This window comes from Lissotriton helveticus, chromosome 6 (assembly GCF_964261635.1).
Source record: "Lissotriton helveticus chromosome 6, aLisHel1.1, whole genome shotgun sequence".
Classification (NCBI taxonomy): domain Eukaryota; kingdom Metazoa; phylum Chordata; class Amphibia; order Caudata; family Salamandridae; genus Lissotriton; species Lissotriton helveticus.
The window spans coordinates 1,958,921,755-1,958,948,871 of NC_136067.1; the positions used below are offsets into that span (position 1 = coordinate 1,958,921,755).

Here is a 27,117-nt window from a genome sequence, read left to right on the forward strand (position 1 = left end):
TAAGTCTTATCTAGATCTTACCACAAAAGCACCTGCATGTAACACTCACATTACTCTAAGACTGAAGAAAACATTTCACCACTACCAAAATAAACCCATATGTTAGATAAAGGGCATTTTAAACTATTCATCTGTCTATAAAAGCAAAATAGTTCACATTGAAATAGAGAAAATATTACAGTTCTTTCTTTAGATATTGTAAATCCTTGCCTCTGTATTACTTTGCCGAGCATATCTGATGCGAAATAAGTTGATGTGTTTGCAAAGATGACAGATCCTATGCGGCATTGCTCCGGCTCTCTCCCTTTTTCAATGTAGGCATACAAACCCACAGCACTACCTGTGGAACAAAATGGAACGCCCTTTTGAGTACTCTTTGATGTGCCCCACTTCATTGCTAGTATCCCCTCCCAACCTCCACGCTCTCTGCTGTAGTGTCCCTCCTATTGCGTTCCAAATCGTATTATACCTCACCACCAAATTCACTTTCATTGCATCACGATTGTACTACTGCATATCGAGGCTAAGAATATTGAGATACAAGAATATTGTGGACAAAATCTCGAAGAACAAAATATCGGAAGGGAAGTGCATATAGAAGAAGTATATCTTTTTTATCCTTAACTCCTCATCTACATATCTTGGAGATATCTACCACGAAGGTAAATGTATATGGAGCTAGGAATAGCTTCAATAGTTTTGGATTTGGTATTTTGTCTTCGATGTTTGCATCCTTCAGTATTCTTGCTTCGATATGCCGAGAGCATTCCCTTAATCACTTTTGCTCCCTGCCTCAGAATTTTCCTACTTGGTATTGGGGAGAAGAAATCATTCTTACTCCCCTTCCATGCCTGTCTGTTCAAGTCACAAAGTAGTCATGTGCTTCAGTGGTGCCACTTCAGGAGTAGTGAGTGGTCCCGGGCCCGGCAATAGTTAAAGCAATAGTAAGATATTTGTGGCTTACAGTTAGTGGCTCTCTGATAGGACACACACTGACAGTGGTGGAATAATGTAAAAGCATCAGCAAGGGAAGGATTTCCCCATCTAGGATATACCATCTGAGTGTAACAATCCTAAGCGTAATTTTAAAAGCACAGGGGAGGGCAAAACTGATGAATTTAAAACGATGAGAACAGGCTCTAGAGCGGGCAGAACAAGGACAGGCTTTATTTCCTGCGACACAATGTAACCCCCTCTCTTTCAAATTCCCATTAAACTTGAGACAATCTACAAGAAAAAAAGAATGGGCCTAATCTTCTGTATCAAATATTATATATTTAAAGTTGTTTAAACAGCCTTTTAAGTTGTTCAACTCTACAGCCCTGATTCTCAAAGGTAAACTTACACTTTATGGTAAATATACAAATTTTTAGTATTCACAAACTACGTGAGGAGTTTTACAACCCCACACTCCCTATACTTACGTCTTCGCTCCCAGACCTCCGCACATACAAGTATAGAGAGTGCGGAGTAGTAAGACTCCACACGTACTTTGTGACTTGCATTTTGCAGTACGTCGTTATTCAGTACTGCAAACCGTACTACAAAGTGCAGTTTGAGACTAAGGCCCCACATACTTATTATTTCACTTTCCTGCCACGAAGGGTTCTTTCTTATTATAGATGTTTGTTTATAGCGGGATAGTTTACTCATTGCAGACCCTCTTGGGTAATGACTCTGATCTGCAGATAAATGCAACAAACACTATTTAATGTTCTACTTCTTACTAGCTTTTAGCAAGCCTTAATTTCTCTTTCAGAATAAGTCGCCTCTCCTCTAGTAGATTACAAAAAATATTTTAAATGTCATATTCGTCTCCCAGATCACTGACAGGATATCGGAAACAAAAATTTTATGTGGACAGAATTTCATGTCAAAAATATTGAGGACCAAAATATCAAGAAGCTAAGTGCAAATAGTTTATGTAAAGATGAAAGTAATGGGCCCTGGGCCCGCATGTTAGGCACAGCAATAAGGGACACGGACACCAGGAATGAGTTGTAGGAAAGGTCTCGAGCACGTGCGCTCGGCCTCTTTTATTGGCAGCGTCATGTGACACCATGACGTCTGTGGTGGGTGGGTGTAGAGTATGTTACATCACACTAGAACACTAGAACGTGTCCATGCTAAGACACTACATCACTCCCCTTTTTAACCATTGAAAAGACCAGACTTCAAACTTCACAGTTGGGAAAATAACGTCTCAGGATGCAGTGAAGTGTTCAGCTTCCGCCATGCTTTTCTATCCACCGCTGCTTGGAATTGGCAGATGGAGTTCAATCTGTTTTGGGGAACTTTAGTCCGCATTGGCACCGGTTGATGGTGCTCGATGGAAACAGTCTGTAGACAACTGGGTAGCCCCTTTGTCCTCACAGTCTTTCTGTTGTTGACTTCCGTGGCAACGGGTGCGGTTGGAGTTCTTGTAGTTCGCCGTGGAATGATGGTTACGTACCCGTTTCGGCCTTGGACTCACTGTGGGGACCTACTTTGCACTGACTTCTTCTTCACTCTTAACTGTGGCAACGGCCACGTGGATATACTTCCTTCCATTCTCAACTGCGGCAATGGCCACGTGGATATACTTCTCTCCGCTCTTTAACTGTGGCAACGGCCACGTGGAAATGTTTCCTTCCGCTCTATCAGTGGCGGAGGTGCCACATGTCTCTCCTTTTCTTCCTTTCTTTACACGGTGGTAGAGGTGCCACTCAGATCTCTCTTCTTCTTCCTTTCTTGTCACGGTGGCAGACATGCCACACCGCTCTCTCCTCTTCTTCCTTTCGTTTCACAGTGGCAGACGTGCCACACAGCTCTCTCCTCTTCTTCCTTTCTTTTCACAGTGGCAGACGTGCCACACAGCTCTCTCCTCTTCTTCCTTTCTTTTCACAGTGGCAGGCGTGCCACTCGGATCTCTCCTTTTTCTCCCTTCCTGTTTCGCGACATCACTTGGTCCAATCTTGCATCTTCTCTCTTGACCTGGCTCCAACATGCAGGGCGCGCCCGCTGCATGTGTACTCCTGGTTTGTCCCTGACAGGAACACTTCCTCCCTCTTCCTCAGCTTCCTGAGTTGGTGTCGCGAACCCTCTTCTCTAGATTCTTGTAGGTGACGTTCGTGGGATGGTGTTCACAGACCTTGACTAGGTTGAACGTCCAGGACCATTTGGCGGTCCACTCCTGCTGATGTTTTGGCAGGCTTCTTCGGTCGTCCTGTCGGACTTGGTGCATTAGCACTTTCTGGTGTTGTTTGAGGGGACCCGTCGCGGGTCATACTTGGTACGCGATCTTTCTGTGGATCGGCTTCTGGGGGGCGCCACGCTTAGTGGTCGTCTCCGGTAACTGTTCTGCACTGTGGCGTTACCTGTGCCCTTCTTCCATCTCGTGGGGGCTGTGCCTTGCCACGTGGCGCGTTATCTGCGCCCGTAGTTTTTTTAAGGCTCTCGGACACTAGTTGCGTGTCATTGGTACTTGCAGCTTTGGCTGGCGTCGATTTCTTGCTGCTTGGCTGACGTCCAGTACTTTGCTGCTTTTGGACCGTCGGGTACTTGCTGCTTTGGCTGGTGTCAGGTGCTTGCTGCTTCGGACCGTTGGCGGGAGTAGTTGATGCTGCGGTGATCACCTGTGGCCACTAGGAGTCGCTGCTCTCTCCGTCTTCTGATCGCGGCAGTCTTTTCCTTGATCGTTCCTCCAGTGCTTGGCAGTCGTTTTCTCCAGACGTTTCGTCCTTGCTTAGATGCTTGGTGAGGCGTTGGTGCCTCTTCCCACGTCACTCTGGAAGTGGCGTCTGCCGACTCCTTACTGGTGCGTGCGGTTTTTTTTCCGTGCTTGTTTGCACACTTACTTGCTGCATGAGATTCAATTCTCCTTGTGGGCTTTACTCAGTCCATTACCCTTATTGCTGCTGCATTGCCTGGTGTTGTGCAAAGCTTGTTTATTTCTTATAAATGCAGGTGCACTTTCCTTCTTTGGCCACCAGATGGCGGTAGACTCCGGTTTGGTGGGTGCCTGCCTGGTGGCTCTTGTCTTCCTCGTGTTGTGTACTCTACTGTTGTCTCTCTCTCTGTGCACCGGGGGCTGGTGCTGGAGCAGCCGCTGGGAACCTGGCCTCACACTGCCTTCCTGGTGAGTCTCTTCCCTGTTATTAAGTTCTTTTGGGGGCAGGAGGGCGCTACTCCGTCTGTTGCCTCTAGATGGTGCTAACTTCTTTTGCGTTGACAATGCTTGTTTCAGTGCTGGAGGATGTTGGTGCACTAATGCTTTTGGCCACTGGGTGGCAGTGTTGCTGGATCTTTTGAGCAGCCTGTCTTGTCTTTCCCGGGTGTGCACTCTACTGCTTCAGTGCACAGGGGGTTGGAGCTGCTGCTGAGAATGAGTGAGTAGATTTCCTTTGCTTTTAGTGTTCCAGAAATGTACCGAATTATAAATGTGCTAAAGTCAGGCAGACATTGCAAAAGCACTGTTTATGTCCCTCTGGTGTTGTGCAGCTTTGAAGCTGGGGGCAAATTTGGCAGTCTCTGTGGGTGCACCGGTGGTTCCTCTTGTTTCAGTGTCCCGGTGGGGCTTGAGTAAACTTCTGGCGGTGTTGACCGCTTTGCCGGCACTCTGCCCCTCACGGAGCACTCAAGGAGGGGGCTCTTATGCTGACGGCGGCGCTGGCCTCGTGCAGGCGCTTACTTCTCCCCTGCTCCCGTGCACTCCGCTCCTCACACGGAGCACACGAGGAGGGGGGGGGGCGCCTCTTGCTCTTGGCGGCGCTGTCCGCTTGCAGACGCTTGCTTCCCCTTGCCTCCTCTCCCCGTCCGCAGCCGCCTCGGCAGTACTCACGCGGGCGGGGGTGAAGGTGTTGTGCTCCGGCGGGGAAGCGCGTCGCTCCGTTCACTCCTCCCTGGGCGGGGGCGCTCGAGGCAGGCCGCGGTTGGGCCCCGCCGGCTCTGTGTTCCAGGAAGTTCTTGGTCCGCTGGCCCCACTTTCGCCGGTCTCCCGCCGCTGCAGCTTCTACACACCACGCTGCACGGCGGAGACTTGCCTTGCTTCTCTCAGGCCGCGGGTGGGCTCTGCTGGCTTTGCAGTGACTGTCCTTCTCTGGGCGCTACCGGCGGGCCGCGGGTGGGCTCCGCTGGCGCTGCTTAGTCTCTTCTTCGCTGGGGGTGCCGCCGGCAGGTCGCGGGTGGGCTCCGCTGGCGCTGCTGAGTCTTCCTTCGGTGGAGGTGCCGTCAACCGGTCGCGGGTGGGCTCCGCTGGCCCGGACCCGTCGCGAGGGGGGTCGGGAGGCGGTTAGCTACTCCGCTCCTTCCCCCTCGTTACTTTTGTTAACTTACGGGTCCTGCCGCCTTCCCTTCACGCCGTGGCTTCTCTGGGCCCCGCCGCCTCCGTTACACACGCGGCGGGGGCAAGGGATGACTCGGGCAGGCCGCGGGTAGGCTCCGCTGGTCCTGCTTATGATTTGGCACAGTTTATTTAAGGTCACTTCGCCCGTTGGGCTCACCTTCGGCCGACGGGCCTGATGCACTGTCGCGGCCTCCGCCCGGCCGGTACACCTCTCCGGGGGGTCACCGTTTCTCGGCCGTCTCAGGTGGGCTCTGGGCGGTCCGCTCATTCCTGGTGGCACATGTTGGTGGCGGCTGACGCGGGTGGCTTCGGTCGGCTTGCTGTTAGCCTCTTGGTGGCTGCTGTGCTCCGACGTGCTCACCGGCTTCTCAGCTCGCTGCACCTTGCTGCAGGGGATGCCCTCAGGCGGGCAGCTCTCTCCCCCTTTTCCTCAGTAGTGGCACGCATGGGTTGCCTTACCGACCTCGTCGCCATTGTAAAGATGAAAGTAATGGGCCCTGGGCCCGCATGTTAGGCACAGCAATAAGGGACACGGACACCAGGAATGAGTTGTAGGAAAGGTCTCGAGCACGTGCGCTCGGCCTCTTTTATTGGCAGCGTCATGTGACACCATGCCGTCTGTGGTGGGTGGGTGTAGAGTATGTTACATCACACTAGAACACTAGAACGTGTCCATGCTAAGACACTACAGTTTAGCATAGATTTACAGTTCTTAACTCCACATCTACGTACCTTGAAGATATATAGATTTTCAAGGTACATATCTGTGGACTTGTATACAGTGGCACTTTGCTTAACTATAGAAACTTACCTTCACAATATTTTTCTCACAAATTTTCTTGACACAATCTTTGTCCACACCGTATTTTTTCTTCAATATTTTGTCTAAATACCTCCTCTCCCTCCTCCCCTAGCACCTTTCCTGGTTTGATGCCCATTGGGCCTCAGAGCAGTGTATCCATGTAGCTAGCCTGTGGTTCTGAAGAGTGGGGAAAACAGACAGGTGTCATTAGATGTAGAAGTCACTGCTCTTAGCTCCCGAACAGAAAGAAAAAGGGCACGGCACTGCTCCTAGTTCCTATATTCTGCAAGTGGAGGTCGTTTCTACCAAATACAAAACCTTCATTGTCACGATTCTCAAATTATGGTATCCAAAGGATGGAACGTGAATCCTCCAGAATTAAAAGAGGTCCGAGGGAGGAGCTAGAGGGTGAAAAATTGGTCAGGCTAAAGAAACTATTTTAAGTAAACAAGCAACCAAAATATTGTCCTCTTTCACGCTGACCCTAGGTTCTCAGAAGGCTCTAACTACTGCCCGCTGAGCCCTCATTGATGAAACTGGCAGGTTCATATGGAACATTTCCCTCAGACGTTTTAGAACAGATGCATGGTGACATGGCAATGAATGCTTAGAACTGCGGTTTTTAAACTCCCAATGGCAAGAATATGATTTTAGAACAGAAGATTAGGTTATTTTTGGATTGTTCCTATAAAGTGACGAGACTACTTTCTAACTCCCTTGTTTCACTTTCTAGACCACAAGGTATAAATTGATTAGGGGAAAGCATTCCTGAAGGAGAGGGGATGTGGTCATTGGTATTCTCCTAAAATAGTAGACTGAAATTATTTCGAAAAGAGGGAACCATGGGGCCTATTGGCAAGAAATAGCGATATTTATCGCTAAACGTGGTTAGCGACTTTTTTTTTATCGCTGCCTGTCGCTGGATATTTTATCGGAGAAAACATGCTATTAGCAACGTTTTTCTCCATTGTACTAAAATATCCAGCAATAGCGACGAAATGCGAGAATATCGCTGGAAATCCAGCGATATTCTCGCATTAACGCCAATGGGGGCTTAATCTGATAATCCACCCCCCATTGACTATACAGGTAAGTCAACTTTTTAGCAGGCGTTAGTTTATAGCGATAATCACGCTTAGCATGATTTTTTTTCCCTTCGCCTGCCTTGCTAATAGGCGATAGCTGTGTTAGCGACTGTTTTCTGTCGCTAACAGTTTGAGTACACCCACTTTGCATGTCATTAGTGATAAATATCGCTGACTCGTAAAGCGGGCCCCAAACCTGTAGCTATCGCCTAAAAGCTGTCGCTAACAGCAGTTAGCGACAGCTTGCTAATAGGGCGATAAAAATATTGCCGCTTTAGCGGGAAAAAGTCCAGCTAAAGCGTCGATATTGCCCTTGCTAATATGCCGCCATGATCTCATCGACCATAAGGGAACTACTATTATCATTAACATGTTATCACTCTTCAGATGGGCTAACACTTTAGGAATCAATGAAAAGGGAGGAAAGGCACCGAAACAATCTTGCGGCCAGCCTACTGATGCTTGGTGGCAGCCTTCCAAGTGATGCTAGTGTGGATCCCAGGCTTTTATACCTGTGCTGCAAGAGTGGCATTCCAATGGACCCCTCCATTTAGGTTTCCACGGCTCCCAGTGAACCTGGAATTCTTGGCCGACATTCTGAGCTTGTGGATTTATGCCTGTTGTGTGTGAGAAGTGTGATAAACACTGCATGTGTACCTGAGTGAACCAGAAAGACACATGCCTGTGAGTTCCATTTTGGAAGCCCCTGGCCTGTGCAAGTCAACAAGACAGAGGTGAGGTTACTTTTCCAGACAGTGGAAGTGTATTGTTCACATTCCTGAAACCGGAAGGAGATGAACCAGAAACTGAATTGGGGAACGAGGAGAGAGAATTCCCCTTAGAGATTGGATGAGGTCCTTTCTGATACAAGGGACAGCTAACTAGTATTAATGAGATTGACATTTGGTGAATGGTAGGGATTAACGGTGTGACTATAGCTCCTGTTGTCGGTGTGAAGGGTCTGTTTAGAAGGGAGTCAGCCTTTTGTCACATGTCCTGATCACTTCCAGGAGAGGCTGTCGATAATGAAGTGCAGACTGTCAACGCCTCTTTATGATTCTGTTGTGGGCGCCCCAGCCTGGAGACAAACCTGCCGTGTAGAACAGCATTAAAGCCAAAGGCTGAGTCTAGATGAAACATGAAGGGAGAATCAACCAAAACATGTTCTGAACAGGCAAACAAAGAATCTACATCCCCATCTGACATCTCTGTATAAAAGCGGGAGCTGCTGACCCACTTGTTGTTCCAGATCCAAGTTCTCTCAAACCAAGGAGCGGGTGCTCCAAAGAATTTCCAGAGATAGTGTCTGCCCGACAGCCAGCTTCTCAGGGGTGAGGCGACATCCCCTGGAGTTTGAGCTGGAGGAAGTACAGGAGAAGCTGAAGGTTGGTGTGGACAGAAGCTGCTGACCCTGGTGCTGTGGTCCATCCTATAAAGACTCCCAATTAGTGTGACTAGGGTACTGCCGAATGGGAACTTGTCACTGAACTCCTCAGAGGAACCCCAGTACCTCTGAAGCGTGCCTGAGGGGTCTCCTCCATGGTCCCGGTCATCGAGGTCATGACACTTGCCCAAGTCCTGTGCACTGGTTGTGAGTCTCTGATGGTGTCTGATGTGACCTTGGTACCAATTGCAAACACAGGGAGATGATGGATGGAGCAATAAAACTTTTCAGACTCTCGCCCCCTATCACTATTAGATCTGTGTTAGAGCCAACATCGTTATTTAGCTCACTTCACGACCCCATTTCAGACTCAGCCACATGCAAATCAGTCCGGTCCCAGGATGCTTGTTTCTGGTCCAGGGAAGACATCGTTTGGCAGTTCGGGTTGGAATGTTCTCATGAGGAACAGGGTCTAGACTGATTTGCATATGGCTGGGTCTGAACTGGGGTGGTGAAGTGAGCTAAAGAAGGGAAACATCCTTTACAACGAAACTTTTACAACGCAGTGCTTTTACAACGCAGGTTTTACAACGAAAACCATTACAACGCATTGCGCTGGGGGGCGCTCTAGGATAGGGAATAGATTTAATTTACTATCCAACACCTTCCCTAGTGTCCACGGGGACTGGAGTTGGAATAGTAAATTAAACTATTCACTATCCAGCACCCCAAAGCGCTATGCGTTGTAAAAGTTTGCGTTGTAAAAACCGCGTTGTAACTGCATGCGTGGTAAAAGCATGCGTTGTAACGTCATACATCCGCTAAAGAATGATGATGGATTCAACCCAGATCTGTGACTGGGAGTGAGTGTCTGAAAAGTTTCAGCGCTCCCTCCATCATCTCCTTGTGTTTGCTTGGCACCAATTGACCATGCCTGAGTGGTCTCTGCTGCCCAACAAAAAGAATCCTGCAAACGTGTGATGCCCACCCTGGGGCACCCCAGTGACCTGCTTTAGTGGCTAGCCAAGGATTGACTCAGTGTGACAATGAACTACGCTGCTCCGAAGAACAATGCGGCTACCTCAATGAACTCTGTGGTGAAGGACTAATTGGCTTTCCTGACCCTAGAGATCTGTGTACCAGATCAGACTTGGCCACCTTGAAGCTGTTAAGTTGCCACCGGAGCCCTGCACACAGAAGGGGGACTGCAACATTGCCTCATCCCAGGGAGTCCCAGCAGGGCTTCCACTGAGACTCACCAGATGAGAGGAAGTGGGCCAATAGCAACCAAGAGGCTCTCTCCTGACCTAAACTTTTCGGCTGCATGACTTGACTGTGGCCCAGCACTCTGGTGAGCCGGAATGTGAGCAGGGAGCCCTGCACAGCTCGCGACCGCCCAAAGGGATGGGTGACTATTTGGCTGTTGCATAAAGTAAGCACAGCACCTGCACTAGTTACTACACCACCAGGAACTAGAATGAAAAGAAGGTAAGGGAGAACAAAGCTATTGCACATTGGTATCACACACGTACATCGGGTCTCTGATATATTCTTATGTATTATCGTGCATTATTGCAGGAAAAAGTACTTCTATATTTCTCAAAAGAAGCTCTGGGCTGGCCAATAATGTGCGTTGGTGAGTTCTGAGGCTGCTGTACCCCCACGCTAACCTCTATGAGAAGCCTTCGACTACACCCATCACAACCACTGAGAGTCAAGTGCTGAAAAGGCTGTCCTTTCCCCACTTTTGCTGCTTGACTCATAGAAGCACGCCCCTGGGACAGAACACGCAAATGTCCCCAGCCCCCACATCTGAGACCAGTAGCCCCTGCCAGCCCAGTGGCCCCCAAACAGCATCTGACAAAGTCTATAGGTTGGGACTTTAAAATATACTCTTTCTGAGATAAAAGCGGCTACTTTTAACACTCTGATCACAGATCTCTTAATGGTTACTTTCAATTCTGCCCCAATTGCAGCAGGGTTTTCGTTGCATGATTCCAATCTGCAAACCTTTCCCAGGTGGCGCGAACCAGGCAGGGGAAGATCCAGTTCATCAGAAGTGCAAGCCCTGCAGGGACTTCCTATTCTAATCTCCCTCTTCTCAGATAGAAACAGGAAAACAGGAGGATGCTTGGATACCAACCCCTCTTCATGGCTGCCATGTTGGATGGGAGGGGCTAGCGTTCCAGCATACTAGTCTTTTTTCCTGCCTCACTGAGGTGGGACACACCTCCTAAGTAATGACTAGGAAGAGCACAGGGGATGAAGAGGTAATGTAAGGAGTACAAAGATTTACTACCGCCCAAGGTGATGAAGCTGGTGGTGGAATGGAGCACAGAACAGACCAAGCCTCAAACTTAGTGAATTTATCATCTTCATCTGTCACACCACATTCCTTGCTCTGAATAATAATTTGTTCACAAACCTCTGCTGATATCCATCACAAACGTTTACTGTGATGTGGAGTATTTTCACCAAACTCTGAATGGTGTGCTATTCATTACAAAAGTAAACTGTCTGGCTAATTAACCATCTGTGCGCCATTGATCTAACTGTTTATTAATCCAGGGACAGCCTGAGAAGTAATAGGAAGAACTTTCAATAAATGTTTGAGTTGTCTCATAGTACGAATTTGTAAATGAATAACTCTTATGTGAAGTACACAGGTGTAATAGTAGTTAGGGAGGAAATATAATGTTGTATACCACATGAAATCTACAAGGATACAGTACACATGAAAACTGACATACCAAAGGGACCAGATTTCCTTTTACGTCCTTGGAGTCTGTGTATTTCTTCTTTGAGCTGTGTGGGGGTCACTTCTAATTGTCCCTGTATTTCCTTAGAGCTGCACTGGCAAGATGGAAGAGTTCTTCCTCTTCGGAGCCTTCTTGGAGGCCACCATGATTGACCGAAGAATCAGCGACAAACCAATCAGCTTTGAGGTCACAATAGGTTGGTATTGGTCATCAGGACCGTATGACACTGGGTTGTGGAAGGGTGGAGGCGCCAAGACTGGTGTGCCCAAGATATTCAGGTATGCTCTTTGAACAATGTATTTCCCCTGGTGCATTGCCTTCCTTTCACCTGTTACCACCAGTGGCACCATTTCAAGAGTCTGTGCTGTGTCCAAAACAGACAATTGAACAGTTGCCTCGTCGCCATGCGGACATCCGATAATTGCAAGAATCTGGTTGTGGTGCCAAACAATGCGGTCTGTGTAGTTTCCGGCAATACATTCATGCATGAGATGAGGATCCTCTGGAAAAACAAATTGGCCAACACAAGTGCGGATCAGAGGGGACATAATGTCCCAGGCTCCACGCTTTTGCAAGGTGCCACTCTTGTTTCAAAATGTATTTATGGATTTTTGAAGCAAGCCTGCTGTTTGAGGTAACATGGAAATGCCAATAGATGGTGCCAGATGTTACATAAAAACTAGTAATACCTGCTCTTTTCCTGTGGTGGACATTTATGTTATACCTTGAATCAGCTGCTCCTGACACCTGTCATGAACAGAAGAAGTGGAGTCTCCATGTAGTTTTTTTACCCGGGGCAGCTGCAGCCACTCCCCCCCCCCCACCCCCTACTTATCACACCTCCCCTAGGGCGGAGGAGCCCTAGCACTTATTCTTTTACAAATTAAACACTGCATCTATATCTCAAGTGTAAGTGCATTTCGCCTCGCCAGATGGCGTGGCAGGTGAAGGGTCGTAATTGCATCTCACCTGTCATAACCAGTTATCTTGAAAACCTGCCCGCCTCTGGCCCTTGTAGACCAACCCTGCGGATGCTGTTCTCCTGCATCAAGTGTGCTCAACTATCAGTCCTAACATGGCTTTCCTTTGATTGACACCATTATTAACAGGCAATACCACTTTGGTATTTACATAGATGCTAATTCTGATTTACTCCTTTCAGGGAATTATGGGAATCAGGTTGATGGCACAACTAAGCCAAACTTTCGAAAGAAGAAGGATGGAGGAGACGGTGACGAGGAAGAGTCTGAGCTTCTGCAGAACTCAAGCGAAGATGAAGCGGATGATGATGGAGAAATGGTCTCCGTCTCTTCGACTCCACCAATGAAACCCTTCATTACAGACAGGCAAGTGCACTTCAGATGTGAGAGGATACAGATCTAAGAGCTGGTGATCATGTATTGAAGAGCTAAGTGTCCAATAGGTGGCCACCAGTGTCACCATGGTCTTTAATGAAATTCAGCATCTTCTGTAATATATACTGTATTTTTATAAAATGCTAATAAAAAATTTCAACACAAAAAAAAGAGTGATGGGATCTGATGAAAGAGTGAGTTCTCATTCCTTTTATGATTCCAGAGGTGGGGAATCTGAGAGATGCCCTGGCTACCGAGCTCTTGTTACGTAAAACAATAAAAGAACTTTCTTTGCTATCATCAGTGTACTACTACTAGTAATTGTGTGATGACATACCAACTGGAGAACTTCAGAGCCCTCTACCACACTGCTTCTTCAGAAATCTCCTTAGCCTGATGAAATGCAATTGGCTGTTACATGCTGCTCCGTTTAGTCATGTGGTTGCCCTGCAGTATTGATTGACCGTATGAACGCGTCACATCAATGGCCACTCTCCCAAGCACGCTACAAAACAACTTCACACTACCCATAAATAACACTATTAATGCATGAGCCCTCAAGGTGAGGGCAGAAAAGCAGACCTACAGGTGGTGTATGGGTTTCAAAGATTGTCAGTGGAAGAGTCACTGTTCCACTGGTGCATCTCTTGGTGTAGCCACTGGCGCTCTTAGGAGAATCTATTAAGTATTGCAGTAGTGTGTTTTAAGAAAACCTCCAGTATGTAGCGGTCATTAGGTTTTTGTTTTTCAAAAGCATACTTTTTTGTAGTTTATTTTTGAAACACAAAAAAGTGTCAAATGTTTGGTGAATGGCCATCAAAACCGACTGCTCCGTACACTAAACGTTTAACATAGTGAAAGGAATGGCAGTTCTTTTCAATGTGCAGAGTGGTCATCTCCAATTCTGGCAGGCGGCATACCCTGGGGACACTACTCCATCTGCCAACCTTTAAATCAAACGTCACTCAATCAACGTTAATCAGTGTTTCTAATATCTTCTTGAAAGACCTTTGTTTAAGAAGTGTTTCCTTTTTAATTTCAGGAACTACTTTCACTTGCCCTACTTTGAGAAGAAACCATGCATATACATTAAGAGCTGGTGGCAGGATCAAAGGAGAAGGCTTTACAATGCCAACATCATGGATAAGATTGCAGACAAGCTGGTGAGCATCACAGGCCAAATATCAAATGTTGAAAGCTTCCTCAGAGACTGGCCTGCAGTTGGTTGTTATAACTGTAGTGATAAGGTTTCTGCAAGAGCCATGGAAGCTTCCCATGTCCAGAGGTCTTCTTGGAGTTTTGTGGCTGGTTTTGTGGCATTTAGTGTCTTGCTGGAAGATGGGGCATGGTTGTCAATGTTGGCTTTCAGATCTTAGAGATAGAGGGATAGAGTCAGTTCAGGAGAAAGTTGACATTTTCTGGGGATATCTTCTGTAAGTGTGCTTGTAGTTAAGTCCTTGAAAAAGAGTTCTGTTGCTAGGTAGGTTTGATGTGTGTTGGATGGTATATTAGTCTGACCAATCCATTGGCATCCGTGGGTGGCAATGTAGAGATTGCAGAGAGGTGAAGATCACATTCGCATTGTTGCTCTGATGAGAGTTTGGTGACAAGTTGATTGAGGTTCATACTGCGGGGACATTTGGGAAATGTTTTCTCCATGATTTTGGTAGACAGCCTCCTGCAAGATTGAAGACCACATACAATATAAAGTCAGAGAGTTTGATAAATGTGTTTAACACCTTCGCAGTGGGATAATTCCCCCGTGGTGCAGGGGGAGGGGGGCCGTGCGTGGCGCCGGGGTGCTCGTGAGGAGCTCAGCTCGTCCTGCTGCACAGCGGAGCTGTGCTCATGATGAGCTGAGCTAGTCACAACTTTGCCCACTCAATGGAACGCCCCGCACAGGAGGAGAATCAGCCCCGCGTGGGCGTTCCACGGCCGTTATGACGAGCTCTGCTCGTCATGAGCACAACTCCACTGTGCCTCATGATGAGCTGAGCTCGTCATGAGCGTTGAAGGAGTTAAGAGGTCAAGTATTGCATGATGAGGGTATTATTGGTTCTGAATGTGGAAATCTAATTGATGCAAAAAAGGCATTGACTGGTGAGGACCTCAGATAGTTGGGGATTATGGATGACTGGAAAGGAGAAGGTCAGGAGGACATCTTGATGACTTGTGATCCATGTGTGTGTAATGAACATAGCATCTCTCTGGTTGAGGATGCTATTCTTATATGGGGCAAGCATGGAGTAAACATTGTCTATTTCTTGGTTTACAGTTCCTAGAGTTGTAGATGAATAAATAAGCATCACAAACATGATCCAAACTCTTTATGAAAAGTCTCTTTGCCCCTGCGTGACCCTCTTGTGACCAGAAGGTCACATATTTTACAGGTTTTTCTGTATTGAGGTCCAACATATGGCATTGACAGGCTTTGGAGAACAGGCTCCTCCCAACAATATCTGATGCTCACTCTTGGTCCATTGCAGGAGGAAGGTCTGAATGACGTCTATGAGATGATCAAAACGGAGAAGCCATATCCCGAACGCCGGCTCCGAGGGGTCCTGGAGGAGCTCAGCAGCGGGTGCATGTGAGTGCTCTGAGGATGCAAAGAGGGGGCAAACACCTATAGTCCTATAATTCTTTGGTGGTCTATTTTTTAAGGTGGATTATCTACCACAATGTAAGTCCCTTTATTATGGAGAAACAAAAATAGAGATGAATCGTGTGAAAAAAGCTGACGCTGACGAGGAGGAGACAGATGTGGAGCTGGAGGTCGTTCCACACTTTAGGAGCGATGTACGAGAACTCCCGTCCTCCTGATCTGGTTCTGTGTATGAGTGGGATGTGTGTGAGTAGGAGTCCTGCAGAGTGGAGGCGTCTGAGTGGTTCTTTCATACAACCCGCAATTTTAATCATAACAAATCTTTGTCCATTTAAGGTCGAGGTGAATATAAATCAAGTGTGTGAAAGGTTTGGGCGCTTTTTTAATACGAAAAGCGTTTTGTTTTGGTCTTAACCATGTTCTGTTAAGAGATGCTGGCTTTGTAGAAATCATTTTTAATTAAATGATGTTGCTGCCTGCACCAAGGGTGATCAGACTGTACAGTCTGGCATCACTCATGGATGGCTTTTCTTGTGTCTTATTCAGAGACATCATTGATAACAAACTGCTGTTTCGCGATCTCACTTATCAAGTGTAGGGGGAGAGTTCTTTGAGCTCAGTTGCCTAGCAGTGTGTCTGATTCGCTGAAGTGCTGGTGGTCAACCCTCAAGAGGGCATAAGGGAAACTTGGGGCATATCAGCAACAGCCAGCGATAATTATCGCTAAGAGCGCTTAGCGCGAGGATAATTATCGCTGGCTATCGCTGGATTATATCGCCGCGATAGCGTGCTATAAGCAACGCTTATCTCCAATGCGATATATAATCCAGCGATAGTTGCAAAAAGTGTGATTATCGCTGGAAATCCAGCGATAATCGCACATCGATAGGTGATCCGTTGATGATAGGGCAGGGTGGATTCATCCACACAATCCATCTCACACAGGCTATCATGGCGAAGTCAAAAAGAACAAATACAATAAGAGAGGGTCTGAGGGAAGTTTAAAGACTTGTAAGGATTCAATCCCCCTAATTCTTATACTCAAAAAAACAACTAAAACCCACACGACTAAAGCAAATACCTCTAGCTGTATATCTTGAGGATATCACAACTCATTATGATGCTGTGTGTAAAGTTAAATCTAGAAAGCATAGGAAAAACGAAGAGAAACAATACTCGGAATCACCTCCGGATAGTTGGTATCCCATCAATACATAATCATGTGCCCAGTGTCATCACCTGGGGTCCCAAACAACCCTCTACTGCCTCTCTTAGTTATCAGAGAGAGCAAGAAGAGAGTTGTATCCTTCTATGTGATTCTTACAGAAGGAAAAAAGCAAATGGGATTTTGTTATAGAAAAATGGGTGATTCGAGATAGTCTCTAAAATACAGTGCAAGAACACTGTGAATAAAGCGTTTTGAAAAGGATAAACCATAGAGACGGTGTACTATCCTTCCTTACAGTATCTCATGTGTTTTCCTATTAAAAAGTGTCAGAGGTGAAAAAACAAAGATGGAGCAGTTAGGAATTAGTCACTGCTCCCCTGGTCAAAAAGAAAGCAGGCATAAGGAAAGGAGCGATAAGCGTGGTTAGCTCTACTTTTTTATCACTACGCAGGTTAGAGAGCAGCTTGCTGATAGGAGAAATGTCTGTTAGCGACATTTCTCACGTTATTTTGGTGAGGAACGCCCACTTTCCATATCATTAGAGATGCAAAGCTGGGCGTTAGGGGAAAGGGCGCAGAGGCATGGAAATATGCGATAGCATGTCCATGCTGATAATGCAATACAATTATCGCCGCTTTTCGCCTGAAAATCAACGCTGAAGCGGCAATAATTGTATCGCGGACCCTTTATGATATGCCCCTAATTTGCACCTGATTAGGGTCCATGGTCTGTTGCTAGAGACTTCTAACTCATAGTTGGCATAGTACTCATGGTACCATGCAAACTGCCAGGGATAGCAGTGTGACCTCTGGTGACCCCTAAATGATGTCCATTCTTCAAGAATGCACACATTGCATGGCTGGGCATGCTTTTCATCTTTTCTTATAAAGCAGACAATCAGCCTCTCCTTCCTGCAGTCCTAGTTTTTGACCTCGCTCATAATTGTAAGGATGCTAATTCCACACTTTACCCAGGACTACTTATCACTTTTTAAGTCCTGTTTCAGTGGCCACAGTAGTCCTTATTGTTGACCGGGAAACATAATACAAGCAACAAACTGCTCGGGCGGGCTAGACAATATTAAACCAGGATGTAGTTCTTGTTATTGTATAGTTATTTTAAAATAGTATTTCTTTCAATTCTCACCTTTCAGTTCTCATTTAACTTTGGAAGTCATTTTAAAATGTAAAGTCAACTTTTTTCGATGGCCTGATCATTCGGCTTCTCCATTCCCCAATTTTAGGTCTGGCAATAGACAGCATTAGCATAACACTGAACATACAACATGTAAACCTGACGTAGCTGTGTGCCAGGGCACCTGTAAACTTAGCTTTCAACAAACAACATAAAGGGAGGGGCTTTGGCTCAGCCCCTCGAGCGGTTGGCTTGTTTGGGTGAGCCCTCTTCAGTAATTAGCTGGATGGTTGTCTGTCATTTCAGTTGGTCTTTAGATTTACTGCTGATAGCCAGGAGCCTACACAAGGGCCAAGCTGCGTGGGAGCACTGCTTTGGCAGGTAGGGAGACGGCGTGATCTCGCCCCCCCACTGGTGCGGTTGGCGGCCGCGGTCTGGGATCGGGTGGTGCGACGCCTCATCCATAACAAGCCCTTTGCCCCTGACTTGGATCTCTGGCTGTTGCCGTCCTTTGCCCGGATTGCGGGGGTCATGTCACTGGACAAGTGGACGGAAGGAGGGTGCCTCATGCTGGCTGATTTGTACCCAAACGACAAGTTTATCACCTATCAGGAGGCGGTTACCACCTTTGAGCTTGGCCCAAGGCAATTTCTTCAATACGCTAAAATAGCGGCAACAGCGCGGCAACTTTGGCCCACATTCCCGGATGCCCCAGCGCACACTCGTACTCTAGTCACAATGCTGGCAATGGCAGGGGGCCGGAAGTTCGTGACTCACCTATATCGAGCCCTGAGAGAGGATAAACAGTTGCAGCCCTTAGCGATAGAAGGTAAATGGCAGCAGGCGTGTCCACAAGAGATCACTGCCAGTGACTGGGAAAAAATACATGAAAGTGTGAGGAAGGTATCAGTGAGCAACCGATTTAAACAGATCCAATATAATATCATACATATGGTCTACCTCTCCCCTAAGCGACTTCAGACCATAGGCAATGCCAGGGATGCCCATTGCCCGAGATGCCCTTAACCCCCTGGCAGACTTTGTACATATGGTATGGACGTGCCCAGTCCTCCAATTATATTGGGCGTCGATACTGGAGGTCATGGTGAAAGTGTCGGGATGGGTAATAGATTTGAACCCACGTCCCTGCTTCTTAGGCTTAATCCCCCGGGACCCCAAACGAAGGGTGAGCAAACGGTTTATAATACTGGGCCTGGTTACGGCCCGACGCCGTATTGCAATTCACTGGTTGTCCCCACAGGGTCCAACGCTGGAAAAAAAGGAAGGCAGATCTGAGGGAATGGGCGCTGGCAGAGGAAGAGCACATAAGGCGCACAAGGAGGGACGGGAAGCTACCTGAGGTCCTCCAGGCCTGGGGGGGATGTTTCAGGAGCTGGTGGGACTGGATACCCCTTTGACACACACTAACTCAGAACTGGTACACTCAGGACAGGGAGAGGTGCAGCCTCAAGACGATGCGCCACATGATGACTCATTATGAGGAACACTTGGCGAAGACCCTATGTTTAATGTTTCGGAATCTCTTTTTGACCATACAGGAGGAAACCAGACCACACGGGGGGTTATGGACTCGGCAGCGGGAGGGGGGTACGGTTGGGGAGAACTGGGGGAGGGGTGAGGGGTGGGGGTAGAGGGGTGGAGGGAGTTTTCATTGAGTTCAATCAGCTCTGAGAGACATATAACTACACAGTGGCTACGCAAGGGGCAGTCGGGGATTGCAATATCCTCGTGCCTGTTATGCAATTGACCGATTTCTAGAATTGTTAAGAGGATTTTTCTGTGCCTAGAGCAATTACAATGTAATTTTGTACCTTGCTGGATTTACTGTACTGGAGATGAATAACGCCAAACATAATATATAACGTTTTTTAAAAAAAAAAAGAGCCAAGCTGCGTGTTATTGTGGATCACAGAACCAAGAGGGTGGCCAGTGGGCCTGAGCCATGCTCAGCAGCTCTGGGTTCTGCCCAGGGCCAGACTGGCCGTAGTGGACACCAGTTGGCTGGAAGGGGAAGGGAGGTTTTTGACCCATGGGGACCGGTTTTGTTACTGAGGGCTGGTTTTGCTATGGAGGTCCGGGTTTGCAGCAGTAGTGCTGCAATATCGACCCCCTGTAACAAAAGTGGCAGCGGTGCTTGACACTAGCAAAGGGGGCGGAGATTCACAATAGCAGCACCCAATCACAAGAAGGAGGATACGGATGGGCAAGAGGGTAACTGCTCCATCAGGATGTTAGATGGAGTCTACACATAGGCTTACTGAACGAGACAATAGTTATGGCTGTAATGGGCGAACAGTATTGGTGCCTGCCGGCATTTGCATGTGTTAGCACATTAAAGCGCAACCTTTTGACTTTGCAGATGCTTGTTTGTTTAGCTTAGCTTCTCTCTGTTTTTTGCTTCACAAAAAAACATCAAAAGATGGATGCATACAGAAATTAACATCTATAAAGCACACACTGTAACTAACTGGTTCAATACATCATTAAGTTTTTCATAATTATGATGAACGACACACTCTTTGATTTACCACATGATGCATGGCTCTAATTATGCAGTTCTCCTGTGCTAACTCTGCATGCGGCGCCTGTACTTTCACAGATGCTTGATTTTATCCTCCAAGGGGATCTTCTTGGCATTAACTAAGGTGTTTGCAGCTCAGGCTCCTGTGCCACCTCCTCTCATGGCTGTGTGCCAGCACATCACAGGCTCCCTTCCCCTCCCACACAATCCACACCCACAGTCCTTAGAGCACAAGGGACGCTGGTGCAGAAAGATACAACTTGGAAGAGAATCACAAAAAGATCTTTGAATTTGTGGGTACAAACCAAGCACATTTTCAATGCTGCCTGATTGACAAGCATGTCTGAGACTGTGAAAATGTTGATGCTTGCAGGCAACGTATATCATGTCCACGCGGAAACACCACCAGCAAAATGTGTGCCAGGCGCCTGGCTACTGCTTTGGTGCATTCACATTAAGGTGCACCATGCATTCAGAGAAGAGCATCTCAGCCTGGCCTTCTCTTACCCTAACCAGGCAGGGTCATCAGAGCAAGAAGTAAGATGACTGGAGGGCAGCACAAGCATCGTGTGTGAGACGTCATTTCAACCCCTTAATAAGCAGGGCTTAATTTGTCAAATATTAAGTGCCCGGGCTCTGATCAGGAGGCCACTTCAGCTTGCACTACCCCTCGCCCTTGTCATTGCTGCCAAAACAACTACTAACCATCCCTCTTGCATTTAAATGTGATAGTTCAGATTATTCCAGCTCCCCAAAGCTAAAGGAATGGCTGGGGAGGCAGGTATTAGCAATTTTAATGTATCTTGTATTCCTAAACAACCATTGTTCTGCTCACCTCTAAATTAGATGAGCAGCGCCACCAAGTGGTACACTGTTCTAAGTATGGTGTTGGCAATTATGTGCCGGTGCTGAGCACCGGAAACAAATTAAGTGCCGGTGCTGGGCACTGGAAAGCACCAGCTCAAATTAAGAACTGATAATAAGGACTGGTCTGAAATTCATTACATTTCAGTGGCTGGGAAAATGGGCTCCCCTGCCTGTGTAGGTGGAGGTCTGTGGCACCCTACTGTGCCTCCACCTGTATTCACATAGGAGTCAATACATATCTAACTACCGGGGGCTTCATATGCAGGGAAGGCTGCGTTGGGCAGCATTGGCATCTCCAGTCAATTCCTGTCCCAAACAGCATGTCCCATGTGTGGCTAGGAGGAGAGTACCATGTCTGTGGCACATAAAGTACTCATCTTAGATGTGCATGCACCATTTCATGATTCTAGTCCCTTGCTCTTAACCCCTTCCATGCCCCCGCGATTCTGCGCCTGTGCGGCAGAATCGCAAGTGGCCGGGTTTATGACGGCCCCCAGCCGTTATCAGCACATGAGCGCCGTAGTGCATGATGGCTGGGGGCCGTCATCAGCATGCAAGGGGTTAAAGTCAAAAGCCCAGTCACCATTAGAGGCTGTGGGCTCCATGGAGTGGATGCATATGGGCAGAATAACCCCTGGGCCTTACTTAGGGCATATTATCAAGAAACAGCGTTAAAATTATCGCCGCTTTGGCGGCAGGAAATTGCCGCTAAAATGGCGATAATGGGCTTGATAATATGCCCTTGAGAATTCCAATAGAAGCCCATGCTCTGGTGTTAACATGAGCTTCTGTTGGAATTCTCTACGGCATATTATCAAGCCGATTATCGCCGCTTTAGCGGCAGTTTCCTGCCGCTAAAGGGGCGATAATTTTGACGCCGTTCCTTGATAATATGCCCCCAAGAGTCTGGCGGCCAGAGTAGTCTGTCAAATCGTCTGCTGCATTTAAAGAGCCATGAACTATGATGCACTTGTAATGCAGCGCATGGGACTTCCATGACATTTTTGCTGGAATACCGTACCTGTAATCTCTAAATAATGTCCTTAGACCTGTCCAACTATTGGACTTCAGAGTAGGCATTAGACTTGTTTGAAGTGGGCTTGCAGATAAAATAATTGGATATCAATAAAAATGAAAGCTAGCCCCTAGAACTAACTGGGTCTCTGGACACTGAATATCTCCCCCTACATCCAGGCCACAATGTCCTGATAGTCCACATAAGACGCAGATGGGAGTCCGTCCCCAGCAGCTACTGTTGGTGACTCCCTGTGACTCTGAGCGGTGCCACAGACTAGTCAATGCAGCACTCAGTCCTGCTCCCCCAGTGCCAGTCAGGGACATTTTCTCCTGTAAGAAAGAGCTACAGTCTCATATGAGGAAGGGCTAGCTGCACAGAGGACCATCGAAGCTGGAACTAGGATGAGTGCTGTGGTTAGGGGTCATGCGTACAATCCCAAGCTTGCAGCCAGATCAGCAGATAGTGCGTGATTGCCTGGAGTAGGCACGTGACACATTGTGGTGCGGTACGAAGACACATAAGGCCCCATTCCTACTTGGCCTGGTTGGCAGATTAGACCTTCCACCAGTCTTGCTTAGCTTCAGACTAGTTCAGTAGTGTTTGGAGCTTTTGCAGATACGCTCCTACTCGGGACATCAGTTTCCAATGATGCAGTGGAAATAGCTTCACATCTTCATCGCTAATTGCTGTGGATGCCCCCCCCCCACCAAACCCCTTTAGCAAATGAGTTGTCAGTGAGTGGCTAAGTGCATGATGTACCAGCCCACAGGTCTCCATCTGCATTAGGTGGGCAAGTAAGCCATGGATGCATGTCCCCTGCTGGCGACTAGGCGGCAATGCAGTGTACGCAGCCTACGGTGGAATACATTCTATGGTATCCACAAGCAACAGAACGACGATTTCCCGGCTGATTCTAATTCGTATAATGAACCAGCGGTGCGATCCAAAAGGAGGGTCAGATGAGATTTAAAGACCCGCGGGAGTTAACTCCCCATTACAAATAATAGAACACAACCAAACACCTGGGTCTAGACAGTGAAGATAGAGGAGAGAGAGTCACTCAATGTACCTGGCTAAAGTGGAGTATTCCTTTTAACCCCTTCGCTGCGGCGGCAATTCAGCCGCAGCGCTAGGGTGGGTGGGGGGGCCACGCGGCACTCCCATGCTCGTGACGGAACCTCTCCGTCACGAGCCTCGGGTGCGCTGTGCTGATGACAGAGCGGTTCCGTCATGGCCCCGCCCACTCAACAGAAAGTCCAGCGCAGGCGCGGAATCCGCGCCACGCAGGCGCACCGAGCGGGCCGTGACGGAACCGCTCCGTCATCAGCACAGCGCGTCCGTGGCTGGTGACGGAGCGGTTCCGTCACCAGCATGGGAGGGGTTAAAGGACGATTTCCCTCACCCACCGTAGGTGGCATGCTTCATCATCGGGAACCTCCTCGCACCGTGATGCCCAGTCAGTGCGGGCTACAACCCCCTCACCAGAGGGAGGAGCATGGGATGTTTATAGAGGTATATTAAATACCTTTCTAATGAACAAGGAATGATGAGGGAAGCAGAGCATGTATTGAACATATGATGAATGAAACTGGCTAACGGGTAGGTCTGGCACACCTCGACTTTGGTAGGACTGCAGAGGTTCTGGATCTGATGGCAATACAGAACAGCAGGTGTGGGAGGAGGATAGCAAGTGAGTCGCATGACTATTGGGCCACCAACTCATCATATGGGTTGTGCGGTCGGGCAACGCCCACCCGAGTCACTTAGCACAAGGAGGGAAATTGTGGAAAGAAACCAATAGCCCGCTTGTCAAGTACTGCATTCTAAGAGCAACATCTGCAGCAAAGACCCTGTATGTCCGGCCATTCAACAAACATCCAGATGTTTAGTTTTCTCTTCCAAAGCATTTGTTGAACACAAACCAGGCACCTAACGCCTCAATCATGAACTTACATAACTAGAATGTTCCTAGTAATTTCTTTCTCAAAGACAAAAATTGTGTATAGTTAAGGCATGACTGACATGTGGCTTACAGAAAGATCCCTGCAGCGGGGGCTTACATCACTGAGAGGAATGTATAGTGGATGAATGAGTGATCGACTGCATTAGCACACCATCCTCGCTGAGGCTATATTCCTCGTTGAGGTCCTGAAAGCCCTGTTACTCTCACTTGGACCCCTGCTGTGTGTATTGATTCTTTAGTTTTCCACATATTGAGAAGTAGCCATTATGTAGGTGATTATTTTTTGGGCAGCCCTGATGTGGCCTAAGTAACTATGATCCAGAGAGGCACAGAAGTGCCAGCCTCGTCAAAAAGCATCGGAGTGCATGTGCATTGGGCTCCGTGCAACCTCAACCTCGGTGCTGCACTTGTTCAAAATGTTGAGGGTCGCCAATGAGACACACACACCACTGAGGCAGGGGAAACAACCTTAACAGCGTGTTTGTTACGTTGCGTTCCGTAACAACGTGGTCGTTACAACGACCCGTTGTTACAACGCAATACCATTACATCGCAAGTCAATAGATCGACTTGCACTAGATGACTCTCCAACAGCTTCCCTACTGTTTGTTGCACAGGGTGGAGTTGGAATAGTAAATTATACTATTCCTAATGTTGGAGCGCCATCTATTGCAAGTCGATCTAATGACTTGTGATGTAGTGGCATCGCATTGTAACAACAGGTCGTTGTAACGACCGCGTTGTTACTGGACGCGATGTAAAAGTATGCGTTGTAGCATGCTATATTTCTGAGGCAGAGATCGGTGGACGGATCTGAGCATCAAGGTCCCCAGTGCCAGGCCAGCCTCAGCCTCAGGCAGCCCAACTTACCTTTACAGCCTGGTCTTGTATAGAGCTGTTCTGGCATGGCCCCATTTCCCATAGACTTGCATAAGCTCCATTGACTTCCACCACTACTGTTGATCCCGTTGACCTTAATGATGACTGGTTGAATAAACTTTTAGTCATTACGCATGATGGTGGAACAATAAGCCTAGACTGGGCTGCTGTTCTTCCACTGTGAATGAATGCATGAATACATGAATGGTTGAATAAAACTGACTAGTTGAGAGAGTAAGGCAGAATCATTCTCCGGACCTTAACCGAGGTGATGGCGAAGCTGGAGGAATATTTGTCAACTGCAACTCTACTCTCAGGGGGTGCATTACAAAGGGCTTTATACCTCCCAGGGTGTGGACACAGAATCTACCTATCTTGGGAGGGGTGTTTCTTATCCTCCCACCTTCTAAATCAGCCAATGCCCCCTTTAGAGGGGGTGACACCATCAACCACAAGGGCCATGGCCAGGCAGGGACTGCCCTAGCCATGGGATTGTGAGACTACTTACACCCTTGTCAAATGCTTACACCCTTGTGACAAAAGGGAAGCTCAAAACCTGTATATGCTTACAGGCTTTAACATCTACCCCTGTATCCTGTCATTGCTTTTCAGCATTATTCTAGTTTTCGAATATAGCTCACTGATAGTGCTTTATTTTTCCAGTGCTTACTACCAGCTGTCTGCAAGGCTCTTTAAAATTGACGCAGATGGGCTTTTGGATGCACTTAGAGGAGTATTTCACTCTCACCTCATGCTTTTGGTTGTTTGTATCATTTCAGGACCTATGTAGTGTTTGCATTAATATATATAATACTGTTTTACATCTCAAAGGTATACTGAATCATTACAGAAGACATTTTGTTTTTAGTCAGGACTTAAAATGCAAGCCCGGGCTATTGCCTTTGCGACTGGTCGAACAGTCTCCCAGGATTCAGATTTTAAGAAGGTCTAGACAATTTCCCCTCTGCCACACAATGACAGCAGCTGACCAGCCAGAGCGGCACAGCATGTGAAGTGCTCAAGTCGAGCCTGTGTTGAGATTAGGGGTGGGCGGAATTTGCGTAGTCAAGCTACGCAAAGGTTAGCAAAACGGTAAAAATTCTCCGCGAGCACGCAAAAGTTCCACGGACATGGGGAATTGCTTGTTCCGCCCGTTCACAATGCTTTTTTCCTGTTCGCAAACGCTGTTTGCGCGCTCTGGGAGAAATATCACGCGAACACTCATTTTGAAAGCGCGAACAAAAAAATTCTGCTAAGCTGCGGATCGTGGAATTTTTGACAATTCTGCGTTCTCCACAGAACGCAAAATTACCCAAATTCTGCAAATTCCGCGAGCGGAACGGAATTTACCGCCCAGACCTAGTTAAAATGACAACTCTTTGTACACATATGTAGATAATTTTGTTTTAGCAAAATTATCTTTGAACCATTGCCAACGCACAGTATTTGTTTTTTTTCTTTTCTTTGTAACAGTGCGCACATGTATGTCACTAGAGAAGGAGAAGTCATGTCTAACCAATGTATTAACTGGCATTTTGAAGATTAATTGCCCTCGGATTCTCTTTGTATGGGTACATAAATCAGGCCGCGATTATAGTGTTATTGGTTCGAAAGAAACGTCCATGCTCCTTGCGCTCCACCTTGTGGTTAACATGTGTACTGCGGATGGCTGCAGAGAAGTTATTTAAAAGTTAAGATCCTACAATGGCTTGTGATATACCACCTGTGTAACGCTCCAAACCCTCTGGCAATGTTAGCTTTTAAATATGTTGTGATGTAATTACAAAACACTCTTAAATGTTGAATAGCCTATTTTAAAGTAAGGGAGTTGCTGTCTATCTGATGTGAAATACTTTCTATACCATTCACTAGAATTCCTAAGGTACTGGTGTCACGCAATAAACCTTAGAAAAAATGAAGGCATGAGGTGGTTCTATCGGAATTTAAACTATTGACCTCAGCACGCACATTAATATTTACAACACACATATTAATTAACTGAGTTGGGCTGCCAAATTACGCATAGTATTAATTTTCAACATTTAAGGGGGGTTGAGTCTGGCATGGTTAGGGCTTAAAGTAGGTGTGAGGTGTCATCTGGAGACGGATGGGCTTTCTGACCTTTACATTTGAAGAATAAAAAACTGGCAATTCAAAATCATTTTTTAGGAAAATTCTCCTATTCCCTCTATCTCAGTCTATGCTCTTCTTCTCAACTGCATACTCAAAAATGTGC

General features: G+C 47.2%; 1 protein-coding gene across 1 annotated transcript in view; it reads left to right on the forward strand.

Annotated features, from left to right (window-relative positions):
* OTOF (otoferlin) overlaps nt 1-27,117 on the forward strand; it is a 1,162,910-nt gene that overhangs the window by 930,192 nt on the left and 205,601 nt on the right. The window contains exons 16-19 of the mRNA XM_078649977.1: nt 11,441-11,549; nt 12,516-12,699; nt 13,751-13,871; nt 15,195-15,295. Coding sequence (XP_078506103.1) covers nt 11,441-11,549; nt 12,516-12,699; nt 13,751-13,871; nt 15,195-15,295 — 515 coding nt within the window. The remainder of the gene's footprint in view (nt 1-11,440; nt 11,550-12,515; nt 12,700-13,750; nt 13,872-15,194; nt 15,296-27,117) is intronic.